Here is a 19420-nt window from a genome sequence, read left to right on the forward strand (position 1 = left end):
GACTTTAAAGTACATTGATATGATTTGCATTTTAAAATGTTTGTCACATTCGCCCAGTATACTTTAAATCGTTTGTGTCCCTGCTCACAAACCTGCTTTTCCCCTTCACCGTTGACATGAGGAAAGCACCATTATTTACTACATTTGTATAAAGCACCTTGAAATTACATCTAATTTGAATGTGCTTTTTGTTATTGTTTGTCAGGTAAAAAATGGAATAAACTAAATGTATTTTAAAGAGCCATGTCGAGGAAGATGGCAGCCAGATTTCTCAAAACCAAAAGCCATTATCTCTCATTTTAAGTTTGAATAAAAGTGTCAATCCATAAAGTACTGCATATTTATCTCAATTTAAGCATATTGGTGCGTACACTCCCACACTCCAATCACTATAACAACACCACAATGACATTCTATTATGCCGCCTGTCAGAAAGTTAATCTAGTTTTCTCTGTTTTTCTTGTAAAAAGCGAAGGTCAAATCAAAGGCACTGCTTTTGTTGTAGGAGTATAAAAGGAAATTATCTTTTTCATAATTTGACAGAGAGACAAGTCATTCAGAGCAAGTGGCTGTCAGTGTTGTCTCATAATAAAGTGACAATTCTGATGATTTATTGGGTTCACTCATGTATTCCTGACATGTACAGTCCTTCACTGTATCACGGCCGGGGTGAATCGAGTAACTATGGGCTTATAGACAAGGATAAAGTGGCTTTAAAGGTGCACTGTGTAACTTTTTTTGGTGGAGGGTACACCTAACCTTAACCCTAACCCTGAAGTAAGAAAACTTTCAAAAATAGTTGTGTGCATACGATAGAAATTTGTGCATATTTGGCTGTCGTTGAGTATAAAATAAATATTCGTAAACTCTCGAATGAGTCCAGTCATACATAAAATCTGTTGTGTCTATTTTATCCATCAGAATACAAATTAAAAAGTTGCCACGTCAAGAATAACAACCACGAAATGAACGCGATTACACTTTCTTCAGTATGAATATGAATTTAGACCTCTTGGTTCAGTCCTGGTTCAGTCCTGGTTCAGTTCTGGGATCAGTCCTGGTTTAGTCCTGGGATCAGTCCTGGTTTAGTCCTGGTTTAGTCCTGGTTCAGTTCTGGGATCAGTCCTGGTTCAGTCCTGGTTTAGCCCTGGTTCAGTTCTGGGATCAGTCCTGGTTCAGTCCTGGTTTAGCCCTGGTTCAGTTCTGGGATCAGTCCTGGTTCAGTCCTGGTTTAGTCCTGGTTCAATTCTGGGATCAGTCCTGGTTCAGTCCTGGTTTAGTCGTGGTTTAGTCCTGGTTCAGTTCTGGGATCAGTCCTGGTTTAGTCCTGGTTTAGTCCTGGTTCAGTTCTGGTTCAATTCTGGGATCAGTCCTGGTTTAGTCCTGGTTCAGTTCTGGGAACAGTCCTGGTTTAGTCCTGGTTTAGTTCTGGTTCAGTTCTGGGATCAGTCCTGGTTTAGTCCTGGTTTAGTCCTGGTTCAGTCCTGGTTCAATTCTGGGATCAGTCCTGGTTTAGTGCTGGTTTAGTCCTGGTTTAGTCCTGGTTTAGTCCTGGTTCAGTTCTGGTTCAGTTCTGGGATCAGTCCTGGTTTAGTCCTGGTTTATTCCTGGTTTAGTCCTGGTTCAGTTCTGGGATCAGTCCTGGTTTAGTCCTGGTTTAGTCCTGGTTTAGTCCTGGTTCAGTTCTGGTTCAGTTCTGGGATCAGTCCTGGTTTAGTCCTGGTTTAGACCTGGTTTAGTCCTGGTTTAGTCCTGGTTCAGTCCAAATGTAGCACAAATGTCTGGCACTTCGATCGATGTTTCTTTCACTCAATAAATAACACCTGTGAAGTGATGACGTATTTTTCACTGTAGAGTTGCATCTATGGATTTGTTTTCGTACTGAAGAAAGTGCAATCGTAAATTTTCATTCCGTGATTGCAGTTCTTGATGTCGTAACTTTTCAAATCGTATTTTGATGGATAAAATAGACACAATACATTTTAATGTACGACTGGACTCATTCGAGAGTTTACGAATATTTATTTTACGCTCAACTACAGCCAAATATGCATGGATTTCTATCGTATGCAAACAAATATTTCTGAAAGCTTTCTTACTCCATAGTACACCACCTGCTTGTTTCAATGGAGATATTTCTCTGCCTGGAATGTTCCACAGTATGACATTAAACTAAAGCTGGGCTTACACTGTGCGATTTTGTACAATTTTAAAATGTTCCAAATCATTTCCAAACTCACACTGGAGCCCAAGCTCACGACGGGAGCGTGACTAACATTTGTGTCAAAATCGACCTGAAAATCTCACAGTGAAAGCCCAGCTAAATATGCATTTATTCAATTCCAGGTCTCACCTTGCACAGCACGATGGATTCTCATGATATTTTTGAGTTCACACACTCAACGAGAATCCATCTTGAGATACTCCCGCTGTAAGGTTCAAGTTCTCCCAGCAGCAGGTCGACCAGTCACAGATCAGCGCTGAGGTTTGTGTGGAAGTCAAAGGCGAAGGTCTCAATCAAACCAAAACAAAGATGTTGACGCAGAGGGACGTATTTCAGCCTGTATGTATGTAACTGTATGTAACTTTCTGAGGGTGGAACGTCACCTGCAGGCTTCCATGGAAACAGAAAGTTAAAATCATACTTCGGGACATTTCCCATGAGGATAGATATGTTTTATAGTCAGGCTGGCTCCACCTAGTTCCTCTGCTCAATTTCATTTCTCTCCAGAGACTAGGTCAGGAATCAGAATAGAGTAGACGGTTTGTAAGAACTCTGGAATTTGTAGACTGCACACCCAACCAATCAGTGAAGAGCTGTGAAGCCATGACGTCAAACTCAAGCGCCTGTCTGTGTCCCTTTTGTAATACAGCACAACAGTAAACAAAGTGGTCGAGATGGATGTAGACGAAGACAGACATTCTGTGTTGGCAACGATTCCTGAGATCGAGGATTTAAAGCCGGAACAAAGAGAATCTTTGGTGAATTTTATTAAGGGGAAAGACGTTATTGCCCTTCTTCCTACAGGATTTGGCGCGTTACATATGTCATGACCAAATAACAGCGACTGGTTAAAAAAAAAAGTACCTGCCTACCGTCGAGCGAACGAATCCTAATGAATCTGATGGTTTCCATAAAGTGAAACCGTCTGATGAACCAAGCTATAAGTTTTATGCCACAGTGTGTTATATTATAGGAAAAGAAACAACATTTTCCATGGAAACAAGCAAGAAGAGGCCCTCCACCAGAGCAAATAAGTCAAGTCAAGTTGGTGGAAATGCAAGCAAGTAAGGATGAAGTTTTTCAATTAGCAAAAATACTGACTATTCTGTTTGTGAAAAAGATCAGATTCAGATAGTTTTCATGATGTTCCTCCTTTTCCTGATCGAAGAGCCATTCCAGACTGATAAATGTGTAAAATTCAATTCACATAGCTACACATATCAGTCTACGTGAGCCAAGAAGTTAAGTGGGGGTTATCTCTCCACAGATCTAACCAGTAACTCCATGGAGATCTATGTTTAATGAATCTTGCATCCATTCATACAATCTCCCAAGTATTTTCTTTTTATATCACATTACAATGGTAGTGTTTTATTCAGTGCTTAAAGTCCAGGAAAACCAGCACAGCTACGTGACAAGCAAAGGCACTGCCGAGGACTGCTTAATAATGAAGTCCCTTAATGAAGTTGTAGGGTTAATTGGCCGAGGGGAGAGAGGGAGTGCGTCAGGTAACTGCCCCTGAGGGCTTCTGGTCACGTGACCACGCGGCGGTGCCATGTTTAGTGTGCAAAGTCTGTTTAATTAATCAGCAGCTGCTTAAAAAAATGAGTAATTAAAGAGAGATTAGAGAAAGAGATAGCACATAACCCTTAAATTAAGAGAAGGTTAAATTTAGAAGCAGTTAATTGGGATGTAAATCAGCTATGCAGCTAATTTAGCAGCAATTACTATGTATTAGAATAAGTCTGACCATCGTATAGGCGAAGTAGTTAACTCATATATAAGGTCTTCATTAGAGGTGAAGATACGCCGCTGTAATTTGCAACGTTTATGTGAGTAAAACAAATTGTACTTCTCAGAGTAGCAGAGGTGGGGACTTGAGTCACTATTTTTAGGACTTGAGACTTGACTTGATAAAATGGACTAAGACTTGGGACTCGGCTTGGACTTGAAGGTTAATGACTTGGGACTTGACACAGACTTGAGGCCTGTGACTTGAGAAGCACTTTTAAATCTCAATTCTGAATATTCTTGACCGTAATGACACTAAGATCTTGTCAAGACATTTAAAAAGAAAAAAAAAAAACAAACTAACAAACTCTTACATACTCATCACTACATCTAAATCATTACATATAAATATAATATGATTTTTTAAAGTACAATTTAGTTTAAAATTCATATAAATTGCAAAAATCGAAGCTATATTTGGTTCTATGGTTTAAAAACTTGAAATGAGTCGAATTAGACAACTTGGACTTGACTTGGACTTATGGGCCAGTGACTCGAGACTCGACTTGGACTTGCCTGTATTTGACTTGGGACCTGACTCGGACTTGAGGCCTGTGACTTGAGAAGACTTGAGAAGCACTTTTAAATTTCAATTCTGAATATTCTGACCGTAATGACTCACACTAAGATCTTATCAAGACATTTAAAAAGGAAAAAAAAAAAAAAAACTAAATTAATTTCTAATTCTTGAAATGAGTCGAAGTTCAAAGCAGACGACTTGGACTTGACTTGGACTTATGGGTCAGTGACTCGAGACTCGACATGGACTTGTCTGTATTTGACTTGGGACCTGACTTGGACTTTAAGTCTGTGACTTGAGAAGCACTTTTAAACCTCAATTCTGAATATTCTGACAGTAATGACTCACTCAGATCTTGTCAAGACATTTAAAAAGAAAAAAAAAACAAAAAAAAAACAAAAAAAAACTAAAACTACAAAACTAAATTAATTTCTACAACTCTTAAATAAAATTCATATAAATTGCAAAAATCTAAGCTATATTTGATTCTATGACTTAAAGACTTGAAATGACTTGGCCCAGTGACTCGAGACTCGACTTGGACTTGCCAGTATTTAGACTAGACTTGAGATTTACTTGAGATTGTAACAGTGAGTAAAAGTTCTGAATACTCTCCCTTTTAAATGTACAACTGGCAAAAACTTTATGTTAAGTTTTCTTTTCTCATCGTGGTGGTCTATACTAGATTTTGTGCCATATTTATAACACGTCCTTGAAATTATAACTCAGATGTTAAGTCCAGCAATTTCTTTTAGAATTATAAATTCTTACTTGAGCTGAAGTTGTTTTTCTTCCACGTCAGTAATTTATTTAACCACTTACTTATGTACTTCTACTTGAGTGCTATTATTTTGAAGTAATGTTATACAACGAAGTACAATTTTTGGCTACTCAACGCATGATCTTCATACAAAAGGTCTGTATGAAATCTAACTTTTTAGTGCATGTTACATAGCTGGAGAAAAAAAAATCACAAAATCCAACAGTGGGTAAATATAAGACCCATATTACATTATTTTCTGATCTATGTCGTTTCCTCATCACAAACAGACCTAGACTTGTGTCTTGTTTCATTCACACATGTTTAACACACAAACCCTGCATGTTTCCAATTTGCATTTAAAGATGAAACTCTGGATTGAAACCACACAAACACCTCACACAGAAGGTTAAAAAATGCATGTTTCTTTTTGCCAGTCGAAGCGTTAAACCAGATTCAGCCAGACGCGTGTGTATCCAGCGATAAAATGTGTCAGTCCACATCACTTGCCTCTCCGCGGATCAGCCCCTCGGCATCATGGGTAATCGTAATGCCCACACACAACTCCCGGGATCGATCGAATGCCAGAGGACACAGGGTCAAGTCGCGCAGTGTCAATATTTAAAGCTGCTCTAGACACCAGGGACCTGTGCCATGGCCTCATTAATATGGTCTATACGTACACAGCACACATGGGCCACTGCTCCAGACAGGGAGGACACAGGACCACTCCCAAATGTGGATACAAACACTTTAAGACAATTATAAAGCAAGAGGTGGAGTATAACTATTGACGAGTAATGACCCTCTACTAGTAGTCAATAGTAGAACTGCAGTATACACTAATGTACAACAACAAGGCTATCTGCAAATTAATAACTTAACACGATTTGATGTTAGTTGACGGCAATTAGTAAAATTCCAAATACTTTAAAAGTGTAAATATTTTGGAAAAGTATAAAGCAAGGTATGGAGTATAGGGCTACTACTGTTCATCTGCAGAACTATTATGTACCTCAATGCAAACACCCATTGCTAAAAATCTTTAAAAGACATACATTTTCCTTTTGGTTAAAGGAAGTAAAAATCTAAGGGCCTGTTTACACGAGAACACTTGTGGGTAAAGACGACAAAATATTTTATCGGAAGTGCCTTTCGTTTAGACGGTGACGGCGTTTTTGGGGCTTAAAACGCAAAAATCTGAAACCACCTCGAGTGGAAATGTTGAATACATTCCAACGTACCGTCAGATCTGCTCATGTCACGTACGCGTTTACGTCACAAACATACAGTACACAGAAACAAACCTGTCGGATTATTTCTATGTGTCGGACCTTCAAACTGCTCTGTCAGCTCTAATAAACTTACAGGAGGCTCCCAACAAATGTACAGAATATGCAGAGAAACTATTAGTGAACAGAGAAAGATCTGCTATTACGTCTGGATGCATCAGGTTGTCGCAGACAGATATGGACGAGACCTGGAGAACCAGTCGATGGTGGGACAACTTTTTTGGAAGGAGTAGCTGATGAAAATGCGTGACATAAAAACTTCCTTATATCCAAAGATGCCCTTGTTGCTTTAAGTACATGCACACACAATCAACCACCTGGAACAAGACACCTGGAACCACCTTCAACAGACTTTAAAACTTAGTATGTTTTTACCTCTATCGACTTTTAAAAACTCCATCCAGAGTATCTTACAGGATAATTGCACATGTTTTTAACACTTTTATATCTTTAATCTGCAAATGTTTTACTGTCTTATATTTCTATTCACTGTTTTATGTTATAGTTGCTGTGTGAGTGTTTTCTGCTTGTGTTTTTGTTTTATTCTGCCTCTTGGCCAGGTCGTCATTATAAAGGAGAAGGTGTTCTCAATGAATTCTCAATTAATTAAAGTCCACATACTTTTGCGTCAGCGTATGCAGATTTTTCCTCCTGAAAACGCTCGTCTAAACGTCGAATAAAAGGTGAAGACGTGACACCACTTTTGCGTCTTCTGTTCATCATATAAACGTAGCCTAAATGGTTTCAAAAGGATTCTCAAATGTAAATACTGAAAAAGTATTAACCAAGATGTAGATAATGTCTCTATAGTCGGTTCTACAACTGTTGTATTTAAATAGTCACATTTTTACATAACGCTTTTCCACCTTCAAGGCACTCAAAGCTTTACATCAAGGAACCACTCACCCATTTCCATACACAATCATATACAAGTGTACACAGACGCTGGGGGCAAGTGTCTCGCCAAGGACGCAATGACAGTATTCATCTGTGGGAGCTGGAATCACACCCCCAACCTGTGGGCAAGTGGATCCGACTGCTCTATACCAATGATGTTTATGTCCGACGAACACTGAGCCTGAACTGTAACCACCAACTGAGCAAATATCTCTCCTCGTTGCTCAGTTGTAGCGCGGTATTGTTGTTTTACCAACGCAAAACAACAATACAAACATCATTATAGGGACACTAACCTTTTATTCATGTAGAGATTTTATTGTGAGGCACTGTAAAATGTACTGTTTAAAACCGTCTGTTTGAAGGAAGTGGGAAATTGACAAGTTTAAGAGTTTCTATTCAGTGTCAGAATGAGAGGATATAACACACCCACACAATCACACTGTAAAAGATCTACATAATTTAGTACGGCTGGGATTGAGAGAGAATCAATACAGGCAATTTGATAAAAGGAAAATGACTGTAGTCCTAAGTATAGATTCCGCACATATTTACAAAGAGTTTAGAAATTCACCAATCATCATAGACTGCTTATACTTTTTAATATAGGCTTTCATATTACTTTTTTACTTTTATAGGCTTTCATATTACTCTTATAGGATTTCATATTACTTACGGCTTCATGTTATCATTTTTACAGGCCCTTTAGCAGAGTAAAAATAGAACTACCCACGCTGACATTTGTATAGTAATATCAATAATGACAGTAGAAGCTTACAGAGGTCAAGCAGTAGCAGTGAGTGTTAATCATTTCTAGTTCTATTTTTATTAAATTCATTAATCACTTTGACTCTTTCAGATTTCAGAGTAGGGCTGAAGGATCTGTCGTTTTAGATCGAAAATCGTGATCTCAGACAACACAGTTTTGGAAGCATCAAAGTCTCGTTTTTTTGCAGTGCTCCTTAAACCCAATTTTAAGGGGGAAGTTTAGATCTGCGTCGAGTCAACGCACACTGTCGCCGTCGTTTTTGATTTATGGAGAGGTTTTTGCGCCACGAAGTAATTCCAACCACCACAACGCGAGGAGGCGACGATTTATACCTGGCATTCTTGTAAAGTTTAACGTGAACCATCTCCAAAGCAAGAGAAGCAGAACAGACTCACCATCAGCAGAACATCCCTCTGTCACAGAAAGAACACTCATAATCCACTGAGTCGTGTCCTTTAGTCCGACAGAAGCACCGCACCAGCAGTACAAGGAGCAAGCTGTTGTTTTCAGTACTTATAATTTATGTAAATTAGTCATGTGTTTTTAAGTTTCGTATCTGTAAAACGTAAACAAATGTGCGCAAACGGTCTAGTGTCAAATCTTTGGTGCAGGACTCTGGTATGATGTAAGTTTCTGTGAAGTTTGCAAATGTTCATGCACACTTGAACTTGATTTGAAAAAAATCGTGGTTGAAATCCAAAAAAATCCCAATTAATTTTTTTCTTAAAATCGTTCAGCTCTATTTCAGAGTTTAACAAAATACGTTGCTGTTGTTCTGAATCATTTTATTTAAAATCTTGACCTAAAATACTCGCTTACATTTTTGTATCGCGCTTTTCCACCTTCAAGGTAACCAGTCACCCATTCACACACACATTCCTACACCAGCGTACACAAACACTGCTGGGGTAATAAGGTGGGTTAAGTGTCTTGCCCAAGAACACAACAACAGTATTCATCTGTGGGAGCTGTAATCGAAACTGTAATCGAACCTAAAGAACCTGTGAGTCAGTCAGATCAGAGGACAAAACGCTCTACCAATTCAGACACTGTTGCCCCTGTTGCTTACTTCACTTTACACGATATTGAAGTATCTGATATTAGCGCCCCCTAGAGACAACTTGGAAACGCCCTGTCCAAACCTCCACATTACAGCAAATTCTTTTTGTCATATATATTTAATTTTTTTCCTATATTGTGGTCTTACGGCCACACAATAATGCCACAAGATGTATGAATATACAAATGCCACATTTAAACCTCCTCCTCCCCATTCCCAAACCCCAATTCGCCCTCCCCACACCCACCCTTAACAGACACAAAAAAAAAAAAAGAAGAAGAAATAAAATTAAGGGAAAAAAATCTATAATAATAATAAACATTTAAAAAATAAATAAATAAAAACAATAAAATAAAAATACAATAGTAATAGTAATATTGACCAGAAAAAATAATAATAAATAAATAAATAAATAAAATAACAATAATTACATTAATAATGATGCAAACGAAATGTGCATATATACATATAAATGCACACACTCAAGCACACACCCATAACAAATGCATAAAAAAAAAATAAAATAAAAATTACATATTTAAATATATGTGTACAGGTGTCCATATTTTCCAGAACATATCTTGTTTGCAATTTCATTCATAAGTCAGTTTTTCCAGAGGAATGGTTGATGATAACTGAGTGAACCATAAGTCCAGTGTAGGTAAGTGCAGGGTTGCCCACTTCAAAAGAACACATTTTCTTGCCAAAGACATCATAATCATTAACACAGACTGGGTAATATTATCAAAAAGTTTATCAGGACAAAGATTTAACAGATACAATGATGGTGACATGACAAAAGTTTTTCTCGTAATCTGTTGGGTAACAGCAAATGGCTCAGCAAATTCAGTGTCGAACAACTCTGCTCCCAATCCCCCTAGGCCTACCACCAGACCTCTCAAGCTTCAAGATAAGACCTGTATATTTACTACACGATCACTATCTCCACCATTAAACCCACTTATCGCCACATCTAGCCGTTCTTTCGCTTGTTTTGCTTGTTCTCAGCTCTCCGCCGGGGCTGATAGAGGTCACCAAGCCACTAGGGGGAACCGAAGAGGAAACAAGGCGGAGAAAAGAGCGAGAGAAATCCAGAGAAGAAAGGAGATATTTCTTCATTGTGCGATTGGTGAGCGATGACAGGTTTGGTGTGAAAAACAGAGCGAGGAGTATTATGACAAATGAAGGCGAGCAAAGGTGCAAATAAACCGGTAAAATGTGTAGGAGAGGACAGCTAACCTTTCACAGTAAATGTATATAAATGAGAGCCTATCCTTCTCCTATACAGACGGTTTTAGGGTTGCAACAGTATTTGAATGGATGGCACTTCATGTTAAAATGTCCCATGTGAGGATGTTTTACTATTACTCTAAAAATGGCAACAGCGAATGTAAGATTTTCCCATTGCTTGTCTTTGAATTATAAATAAAGTGATCGAGATTGCACAGTGATAGTTCTTAGGATGGATTTTTATAAATCTTGGTTAAAAATTTATCCTTAGAACACCTTGGAAATGTTAATTGTATCCAGCAGAGGTGGGACCAAGTCATTGTTTTGCAAGTCTCAAGTAAGTCTCAAGTCTTTGACCTCAAATCCGAGTCAAGTCCCAAGTCAAATACAGGCAAGTCCAAGTCCAGTCTCGAGTGACTGGGCCATAAGTCCAAGTCAAGTCCAAATCGTCTGTTTTGAGCTTCAAATCATTTCAAGTCTTTAAACCTTTATGATTTTTAAAATAAATGGTACTTAAAAAGTCATAGTATATTTATATATGAGTATTTATAGAGTATATAAGAGTTGTAGAAATACAAATTTTACCTTTTTAAATGTCTTGACATGATCTTAGTGTGACTCATTACAGTCAGAATAGAACAAATTCAGATTTAAAAGTGCTTCTCAAGTCTTCTCAAGTCAATGACCTTCAAGTCCAAGTCGAGTCCAAAGTCTTAGTCCATTTTATCAAGTCAAGTCTCAAGTCCTAAAAATAAATAGTGACTCAAGTCTGACTGAAATCCAAGTCACGACTTGTAAGTAAATAAGTAAAGTAAATACACAGATACTGATTAATAGTAAAACATAAAATCAGAACTAGAACTTTTTTCAGAAAGTATAATCTAAATCTATACAAGTATAATTTTATTTTATTTTTTGTAGAATCGGAATGTACTAGTAATTTTTTGGTAACTTTAGAGCAAAGTGGAGAATTTTCTGGTCAAAAACTGTGTGTGTGCTGCCTCCAGTGGCGTCTTGAATGGAAATTTCCAGTACTATATGACATCACACATGACTCTCCTGATCACAGCCAGGTGATTGTATCAGAAACAATCTGCAGTGGTGGAGTTTGACATTTGTTAGACCAATCACACTGCTCCTTATACCTCCAGACTCCTCCCCCTTCACTCTCCCCACTCTTCTCCAGGTTTAGCAGTTCTATTTGAAATGCGATTGTTGGTGGAGTTTAGGTGTTTAGTTCCACTTTAAAGTAGTTTCATGGCTAAACATGTTCTCAGTTACAAATTGAAGTAGTTGCTGCCAAATTTGTATTTAGTTGAACCAGATCTTTGGCATTTTTGCCCTAACAACATGAACTTGGCACTACACGCACTCGTACCATTAGGACGACACCCTCTGAATTTGAGATCAGTTGGATGAGTGGTTCGAGAGTTATGCGTGGAACAGACAAACAAACCAACAGGAGGAGACACAGACAGACGTTCCTTGCATTAATAGATAGTGGTGTGCAAAAATACTGAAATATCCATATATCGTATCTTTTAATGTGATGATACAGTATTGATATCATGGACTGCTGTATCAATTATTTTGTTACAGTGCTACAGTTTTATTGCTCGGTTAGTGGAAGAAAACCTGATTATGCGACACATTTGACATTTTCACAGTTTTGAGGATTAAAATGTTTGTGTTTCATATTGACTCTGCTAAAGAAGTGGTTTAACAAAGACTTTTAGTATCACAGTCAAGATTTAGCCTTCATTTTTTTATTGAGCTGTATCGAATCAATTGGAAATATCATCACATCGAATCTACAGCTCACTGTATCGAGGTATGTATCGTGGCCTATGTATCGAGGTATGTATCATATCGTGGCCTATGTATCATGGTATGTATCGTATCGTGGCCTATGTATCGTGGTATGTATCGTATCGTGGCTTATGTATCGAGGTATGTATTGTATCGTGGCCTATGTATCGAGGTATGTATCGTATCGTGGCCTAGTATGTATCGAGGTATGTATCGTATCGTGGCCTATGTATCGAGGTATGTATAGTATTATGGCCTATGTATCGAGGTATGTATTGTATCGTGGCCTATGTATCGAGGTATGTATAGTATCGTAGCCTATGTATCGAGGTATGTATTGTATCGTGGCCTATGTATCGAGGTATGTATAGTATCGTGGCCTATGTATCGAGGTATGTATCGTATCGTGGCCTATGTATCGAGGTATGTATCGTATCGTGGCCTATGTATCGAGGTATGTATCGTATCGTGGCCTATGTATCGTGGTATGTATCGTATCGTGGCCTATGTATCGAGGTATGTATCGTGGCCTATGTATCGAGGTATGTATCGTATCGTGGCCTATGTATCGAGGTATGTATCGTATCGTGGCCTATGTATCGAGGTATGTATATGGCCTATGTATCGAGGTATGTATCGTATCGTGGCCTATGTATCGAGGTATGTATCGTATCGTGGCTATGTATCGAGGTATGTATCGTGGCCTATGTATCGAGGTATGTATTGTGGCCTATGTATCAAGGTATGTATCGTATCGTGGCTATGTATCGAGGTACGTATCGTATCGTGGCCTATGTATCAAGGTATGTATCGTATCGTGGCCTATGTATCGAGGTACGTATCGTATCGTGGCCTATGTATCGGTATGTATCGTATCGTGGCCTATGTATCGAGGTATGTATCATATCGTGGCCTATGTATCGAGGTATGTATCATATCGTGGCCTATGTATCGAGGTATGTATCATGGCCTATGTATCGAGGTATGTATCGTAGCCTATGTATCGAGGTATGTATCGTATCAGCAGCTTCTTAATGATACCCAGCTGTATTACTAGATAGATTTTAAGTATCAATATAATACCACCGCCGAGTGTGGAGTGAATGAATAATGCACTGTAAAGCATTTTGGGTGTCACAAAAGGCGCTCTATAAATGCAACGATTAATTCATGAATTAATAACCTTCCACCTAAATCATTGTTGCCAAATGCTACAAAAACCCTCTTACCCTCTCACTCTAAATTTCCTTCTGATTCACATTGCTGCATTTAGCCGTTAGATGCGTCTTACCTGTACTCCAGTGAAAAGCGCGTGAGCTCCGTGTTGTTGTGGATCCATTTGAACTCCAGAGGCCAGCTGCCCTCCGCCATACAGGTGAGCACCAGCCTGTTACGCTCCAGGTGCAGCTGACTCCGCGCCGGCTCCGTCTTAAAGTAGGGGGGCACATCATCTGCAAGAAAGAGAAGAAGAAATTGCAAGTTAAAATTTAATCTAAACATGACAAATATTGCAACCAGATGCATTTGTTTTGGTCAGTAACATTTCAGTCGGAGGGTCTGTCACTTTCTTGTCTCCATGGAGACGCTGGAGCTTGATATGTTCAGCTTTATAGAGACAGGAAGGTAACATCACTGGGCTAAGTTATAGATCAGATCGGTGGAGAGGCAAAATCCGTGTATAATTCGTTCATTCGTTTTTCAATATAAAACCAAAAATAAGAAAACGAAAAAAACAACCGTTTTCTTCATTATTTGTCTCCAAAACCAAAATGACGTAACATATAACAATTCGTTTTTTCAGTTTTCGATTTTGTATTTAAATGAAGAATGGAAAAAACGGATAACAGCTGTTTACCGTTTACGTGACTTCCGTGACTGCGATGCCGTACTTTTGGGCTGCATATGGACTGAACCAGGACTGATCCAGGTCCGGGACCAGAGCGGGACTGAGACCAGGACCAAACCGGGACCAGAGCAGGACTGAGACCAGGACCAAACCGGGACCAGAGCAGGACTGAGACCGAGACCAGACTGGGACCAGAGCGAGACTGAGATCAGAAGTGAAACCGTTACCAGGTCGGGACCAGATCGGGACTACAGCAGGACCAGACCGAGACTGAGACCGGGACTCGGTCCTGCCGCTCTGGTCCCGCTCTGGTCCCGCTCTGGTCCCAGACTTGGATCAGTCCTGGTTCAGTCCGTATGCAGCGCAAAAGTCCGGCATCGCAGTTACAGGACAAGTCATGTAAACACAAAATTGAAAACTGAAAAAACTAATCGTCATCCGTTTTTTCATTTTGGTTTTGAAGACAAATAACGAAGAAAACAGTGTTTTTTTCATTTTCTTATTTTTGGTTTTATATTGAAAAACGGAAGAATGAATGATACACGTAATAGACAAGCTCATAGTGAGAATGCAAGATTTTCAAGGAATTTTGAGCAGAAAAAATGAATATGTGGGAAAATGGATCATGTTAATGCCATACTAAGGAACATTCAAGGCATCAACTCTCCAATAACATCTCCAACAATGTAGCAGACTCTTCAACCAGAAGAAAAGTTACATAATTCACCTTTAAATCAAACTTATATTGAGAAACCAGATCAATTTCAGACTTTTTTGTGTTAGAAAACGCTTTACTTTGTCAAACTTCGCCAACACAGATGTCAAGAACAAGAGATGAAGAGCAAAATATCTGCTTTATGCTTCTTCATCATGGACTGTATACACAACCAGACACATGGATCCATTCAAGACTACGTAGACTCTTGTGCTGGCCTATTACTAATAAAGCAAACAAGTCAAGCTCTATTGAAAAGCTCAGAAGGATAAGAAGTAAGATGGACTGGCCTTGGATACGGAGTCGGTGTCTTTCTCTATAGCACAACTTTGACAGAGGAGACAGGAAGGAGGAAAAGAAAAGCATAAAATCCATTCTTCATTGTACCTCCTACACACTGCTACGCTACATCTCTCGCTCAAGGCTCGGGTGATGACGAGAACGACCAAGCAAATGTACCAAGCAAGCCATAATATTATAACAAGGTGGAGTGGGTTATAAGGGGAACATAAGTAAAGACTTTAAACATAAAAGGGTTATAGCAAGTAGGAAACTGTAGTATTTATGGGGTTTTCCAAGTCTACACTCGACAATATTGATCGAATGTACTTCAATAAGGTTGTAATAGCTGCAGATAGCAAGACTGTGTGTGTACTCAAAAGCAAAGATTATAAACATGAATACTTTAAGGTTGAATTGTGATCACGATTTCGATTTGAAACTAAAGTTTGACAAAGTTTATTTTAGTATATTTTGGTTATACTGATTTTTTTTTTTTTTTCTATACTGTATTTCATGTTCAAAGTGTATTTTATTCATTTTATGTTTTATACATTGCAAAACTAAAACAGAAGCCGAGAGGGGTCACAACAAACGCAAACGCCGCAACAAATACAAATGCGGCAACACAACAAAAAGCCACAACACACCAAAAAAAGCCACAATGGAAATGACCGCGGGACTCTATTTTAATGCAAACGCCGCAACAAATACAAACGCCACAAAACAAATACAAATGCCACAACACAAACGCAAATGCCGCAACACATTAAAAAGCCACAACACACCAAAAAAAAGCCACAACGGAAATGACCGCAGGGCTCTATTTTAATGCAAACGCTGCAAAAAATACAAATGTGACAACACAACAAAAAGCCACAACAAACCAAAAAAGTCACAACGGAAATGACAGCAGGACTCTATTTTAATGCAAACGCCACAACAAATACAAAAGCCACAACACAAACACAAAAGCCACAGCACATCAAAAAGCCACAATGGAAGTGACCGCGGGATTCTATTTTCTGACGGACCGATCAAGCGGCAAGTGAAGAAGAAGAACTACAACGTGAAAAGTAAAGGAGAAGTTGGAAACGTAAGTAAAAGTAATTTATTGTTTTATCATTGTATGTGTTGTCGCATTTGTATTTGTTGCGGCGTTTGCGTTTGTTGTGACCCCTCTCGGCTTCCGTACAAAACTGTTCTATGGTACATATTTGTAGCCTATATTTATTTTCAATTGAAAGGTTTTGCATAAATTATCAATAACAAAGTGTTTTTTGAGAGAGATAAAGGCTGAATAAATGCATCGGGTAACAAAAAAATATAATTATTTGAATAATCGCGACTTCAATATTAACAAAAATAATTGTGATAATGATTTTTTCCATAATCAAGCAGCCCAACTTTAAAGGTGCACTCTGTAACTTTTCTAAAAATGCACTGGGTGTCTTGAAAGGCGCTGTATAAATGCAATAATAAATTAACTAAAAAACAATAATTTTCTGCCACCTGTCCTGCTTGTCTCAATGGATATGTTATTACTGAAGCCACCAGGCCTAGTTACTGGTCAGATCGGTGGAGAGGCGAGTCCACTGACCACCACGGCTGGGTGTCACTAAGAAGTTGTCGATACGATATATAGACTACGATACAATTTGCTTTCGATTCAATATGATTGGTTATGATATATTTCACATCGATTCGATATGGTTCAGTGGAAAAAAAAGGTTAAATCATTGCTGTGAAACCAAAAGTTTACTAAGTCCACCAAGTTTGTGCAAAGTTAATTTGAAAAACACCAATTTTACTCATCAAAACAGTGAAAATATCAACACTTTTGTAGCTCTTAGACAAAATAATTTTGTTAAATATACCAAAAATTACTCTTGGTGCTATATATCGATTCAGCAGCCCACGATATCGATATTGTATCATCAAATTAAATGACAGAATATATCGATATATCAGTATTTTTGCACACCCAACTGACCACACTAAATTTTGAGTTTTATTTGAATTTCTTTAAGCAATAAAAATATTCAGAATTAAATAAATGCAAGATACGTTTATTGCCAACTTTTCTGGTGGCAATTGTCTCCATGGATATTTTATTGCTTTGCCTGGAATGTTCCTTAGTGCGACATTGAACTTATCCGTTTCCATGGCAACAAACGGGCGAGGTGACTGGTCAGATCTGTGGAGCGTAATGAGCTAGATAAATTAATACCATACTTTTTCAGCTGTAGTTTCCCCAAATACTTCTTAATTCTAAGTTGAGTGATTTCTATAACCATCATTATTTTACTTCTATAGTCTTATAGTAACAAAACTTTTACTTGTGTAACATTTTTGGCTACTCTGCCCACCAACACCAATAAGTCACATCACCATTAACCATCACAGCACGATCAATTAATCAATGAATCAGTCATTAACAGGCGGGTGGTCGTAACGTTCTGGCTGATTACATTATAACACACCTTTTGTCCCTCTGTCTCCAACTGTCAGGGCGCTTTGAGGTGCTAATATCTCAACATTGATGGAGGAGTGAGGAAAGTGAAAAGGCCCTTCTGGATGCTCATTGTAAATATAGCACACATTAATTGGATGGTTGGTTAATATAATTATCAGATTGGATGATAATCAGCAGTTGGAATTAAACTGTCAAAATGATCTATAGCTGTGATATTTGGCTCTTCTAACACAGATCTAGCTTTGGTGGAGCTTTGAAGTGCGTGCGAGAAGAGCAGCGTGGATGGAGGTAAAGGAAGTGCACACCTACATGGAAATAAAAGTTAGACAGAAGAGAAGAGAAGAGTTCAAAAATCAGCGGTGGACAATACATGCTTTTATCTTCCATCATCTTGAACAGATAACTTCATAAAATATTTGGATCCTTACATCTTTCTCAACCACATTATATCCACGGAAATTAGACAAAGACTGACTTAAATCCACTTTTTACTCTTCTCTTTTAAAGGTGCATTGTGTAACTTTTCTGATGGTGGGTCCGTCAAATGTTTTAAACCATGGACATGTTACTGCTTTGTCTGAGAGGTTTCACAGTATGGCATTTAGGGATGGGCATTCGATTAAATTTTCTTAATCGATCGTCGGGAGAATTAACGATCGATTATCGATTAATCATTAATGTTTTTTTATATTAAAATTATCATCATTATAATTACTATCTGCACTACTAATCTGCATAAATAAATTCAACTTTATGACATATAAACCGTAACCACTCTAGAGCCACATCAGCCCATTAATGTAGTTTTGCGCGAGTTGAAACTAAACTTAAAACCGCATGGCTAATTTGCATAAACTAAGTGAAGAAAAAAACTGCTCATGCACTGATGCGGTTCAACTTCTGTCGGATTAAAAGACATGACTCAGTGGAATACAGGTTAGTGTGACCATATTTGCGTTTGTCAAAACTAGGACACCGTACGGGGGTTGGGAGGTGGAGATTCGTCATCGACATTGAGCTACTCTCACCTGGAAAAGCTTTTTCATGTTTTCGGTGTCCTGGTGAACTTTGAGGTCCCTGACACTGACACTGGACACTGAAACATGTGTGCCTGCTTTGTACACTGTGCACATGGCCTCACACTTGTCTCGACCAGGATAGAAAACAGGGAATTTCTTGTACAAGTCATCATTAAATATGCATTTGTGCTTCGGCACGTTGCAGACTGACCGACTGTTTGTGTCTCGCTCCTTCTGAGTGCAGAGAGCTACAAGAGACGCTCAGTTTAATGGCCAGATGAAAGGAAATGAAAACCCGATAATTTGCATCACTTTATAAAAAAAAAACCCGCACGGCCAGGAGAGGACGTGGAAAATTGACATGTCTGGGGAAAAACGGATGTTTGGTCACCCTACGCTATGCACAGCAACCTACATCTGGTTTGCGATTAAAAATGAACGTAATCGACGAAATTCTTAATGATCAGTTATCGATTAATCGACTAATCATGCCCATCCCTAATGGCATTAAACAGTTCTATCTTCTATCTTCCAAACCAGACCAAGTTACAGGTCAGATCTGTGGAGAGGCGACCCCGCTCACAGTCACAATGCCTAAGTATTTAAGGTCATTAAATAAATGTAAGATATATCTGGTTTAATGTCATAGTGTGGAACATTCTAAGCAGAGCAATGACAATAGAACATAAGAAACAAGCAGGTAACAGACCCCCAACCGAAAAGTTACACAGTG

At 38.5% G+C, this 19420-nt stretch overlaps 1 protein-coding gene across 1 annotated transcript in view; it reads right to left on the reverse strand.

Moving 5' to 3' along the window:
* Positions 1-13723, reverse strand: part of sdk2b (sidekick cell adhesion molecule 2b) — a 277914-nt gene extending 264191 nt beyond the window's left edge. Inside the window, exon 1 of the mRNA XM_020918287.2 lies at positions 13644-13723. Within this exon, the coding sequence (XP_020773946.2) occupies positions 13644-13723 (80 nt within the window). The remainder of the gene's footprint in view (positions 1-13643) is intronic.
* Between the last annotated feature and the right edge of the window lie 5697 nt (positions 13724-19420).

Source organism: Boleophthalmus pectinirostris, unplaced genomic scaffold (assembly GCF_026225935.1).
Source record: "Boleophthalmus pectinirostris isolate CB_2022bp ecotype Guang Dong unplaced genomic scaffold, ASM2622593v1 HiC_scaffold_14, whole genome shotgun sequence".
In the NCBI taxonomy this organism is placed as follows: Eukaryota; Metazoa; Chordata; class Actinopteri; order Gobiiformes; family Gobiidae; genus Boleophthalmus; species Boleophthalmus pectinirostris.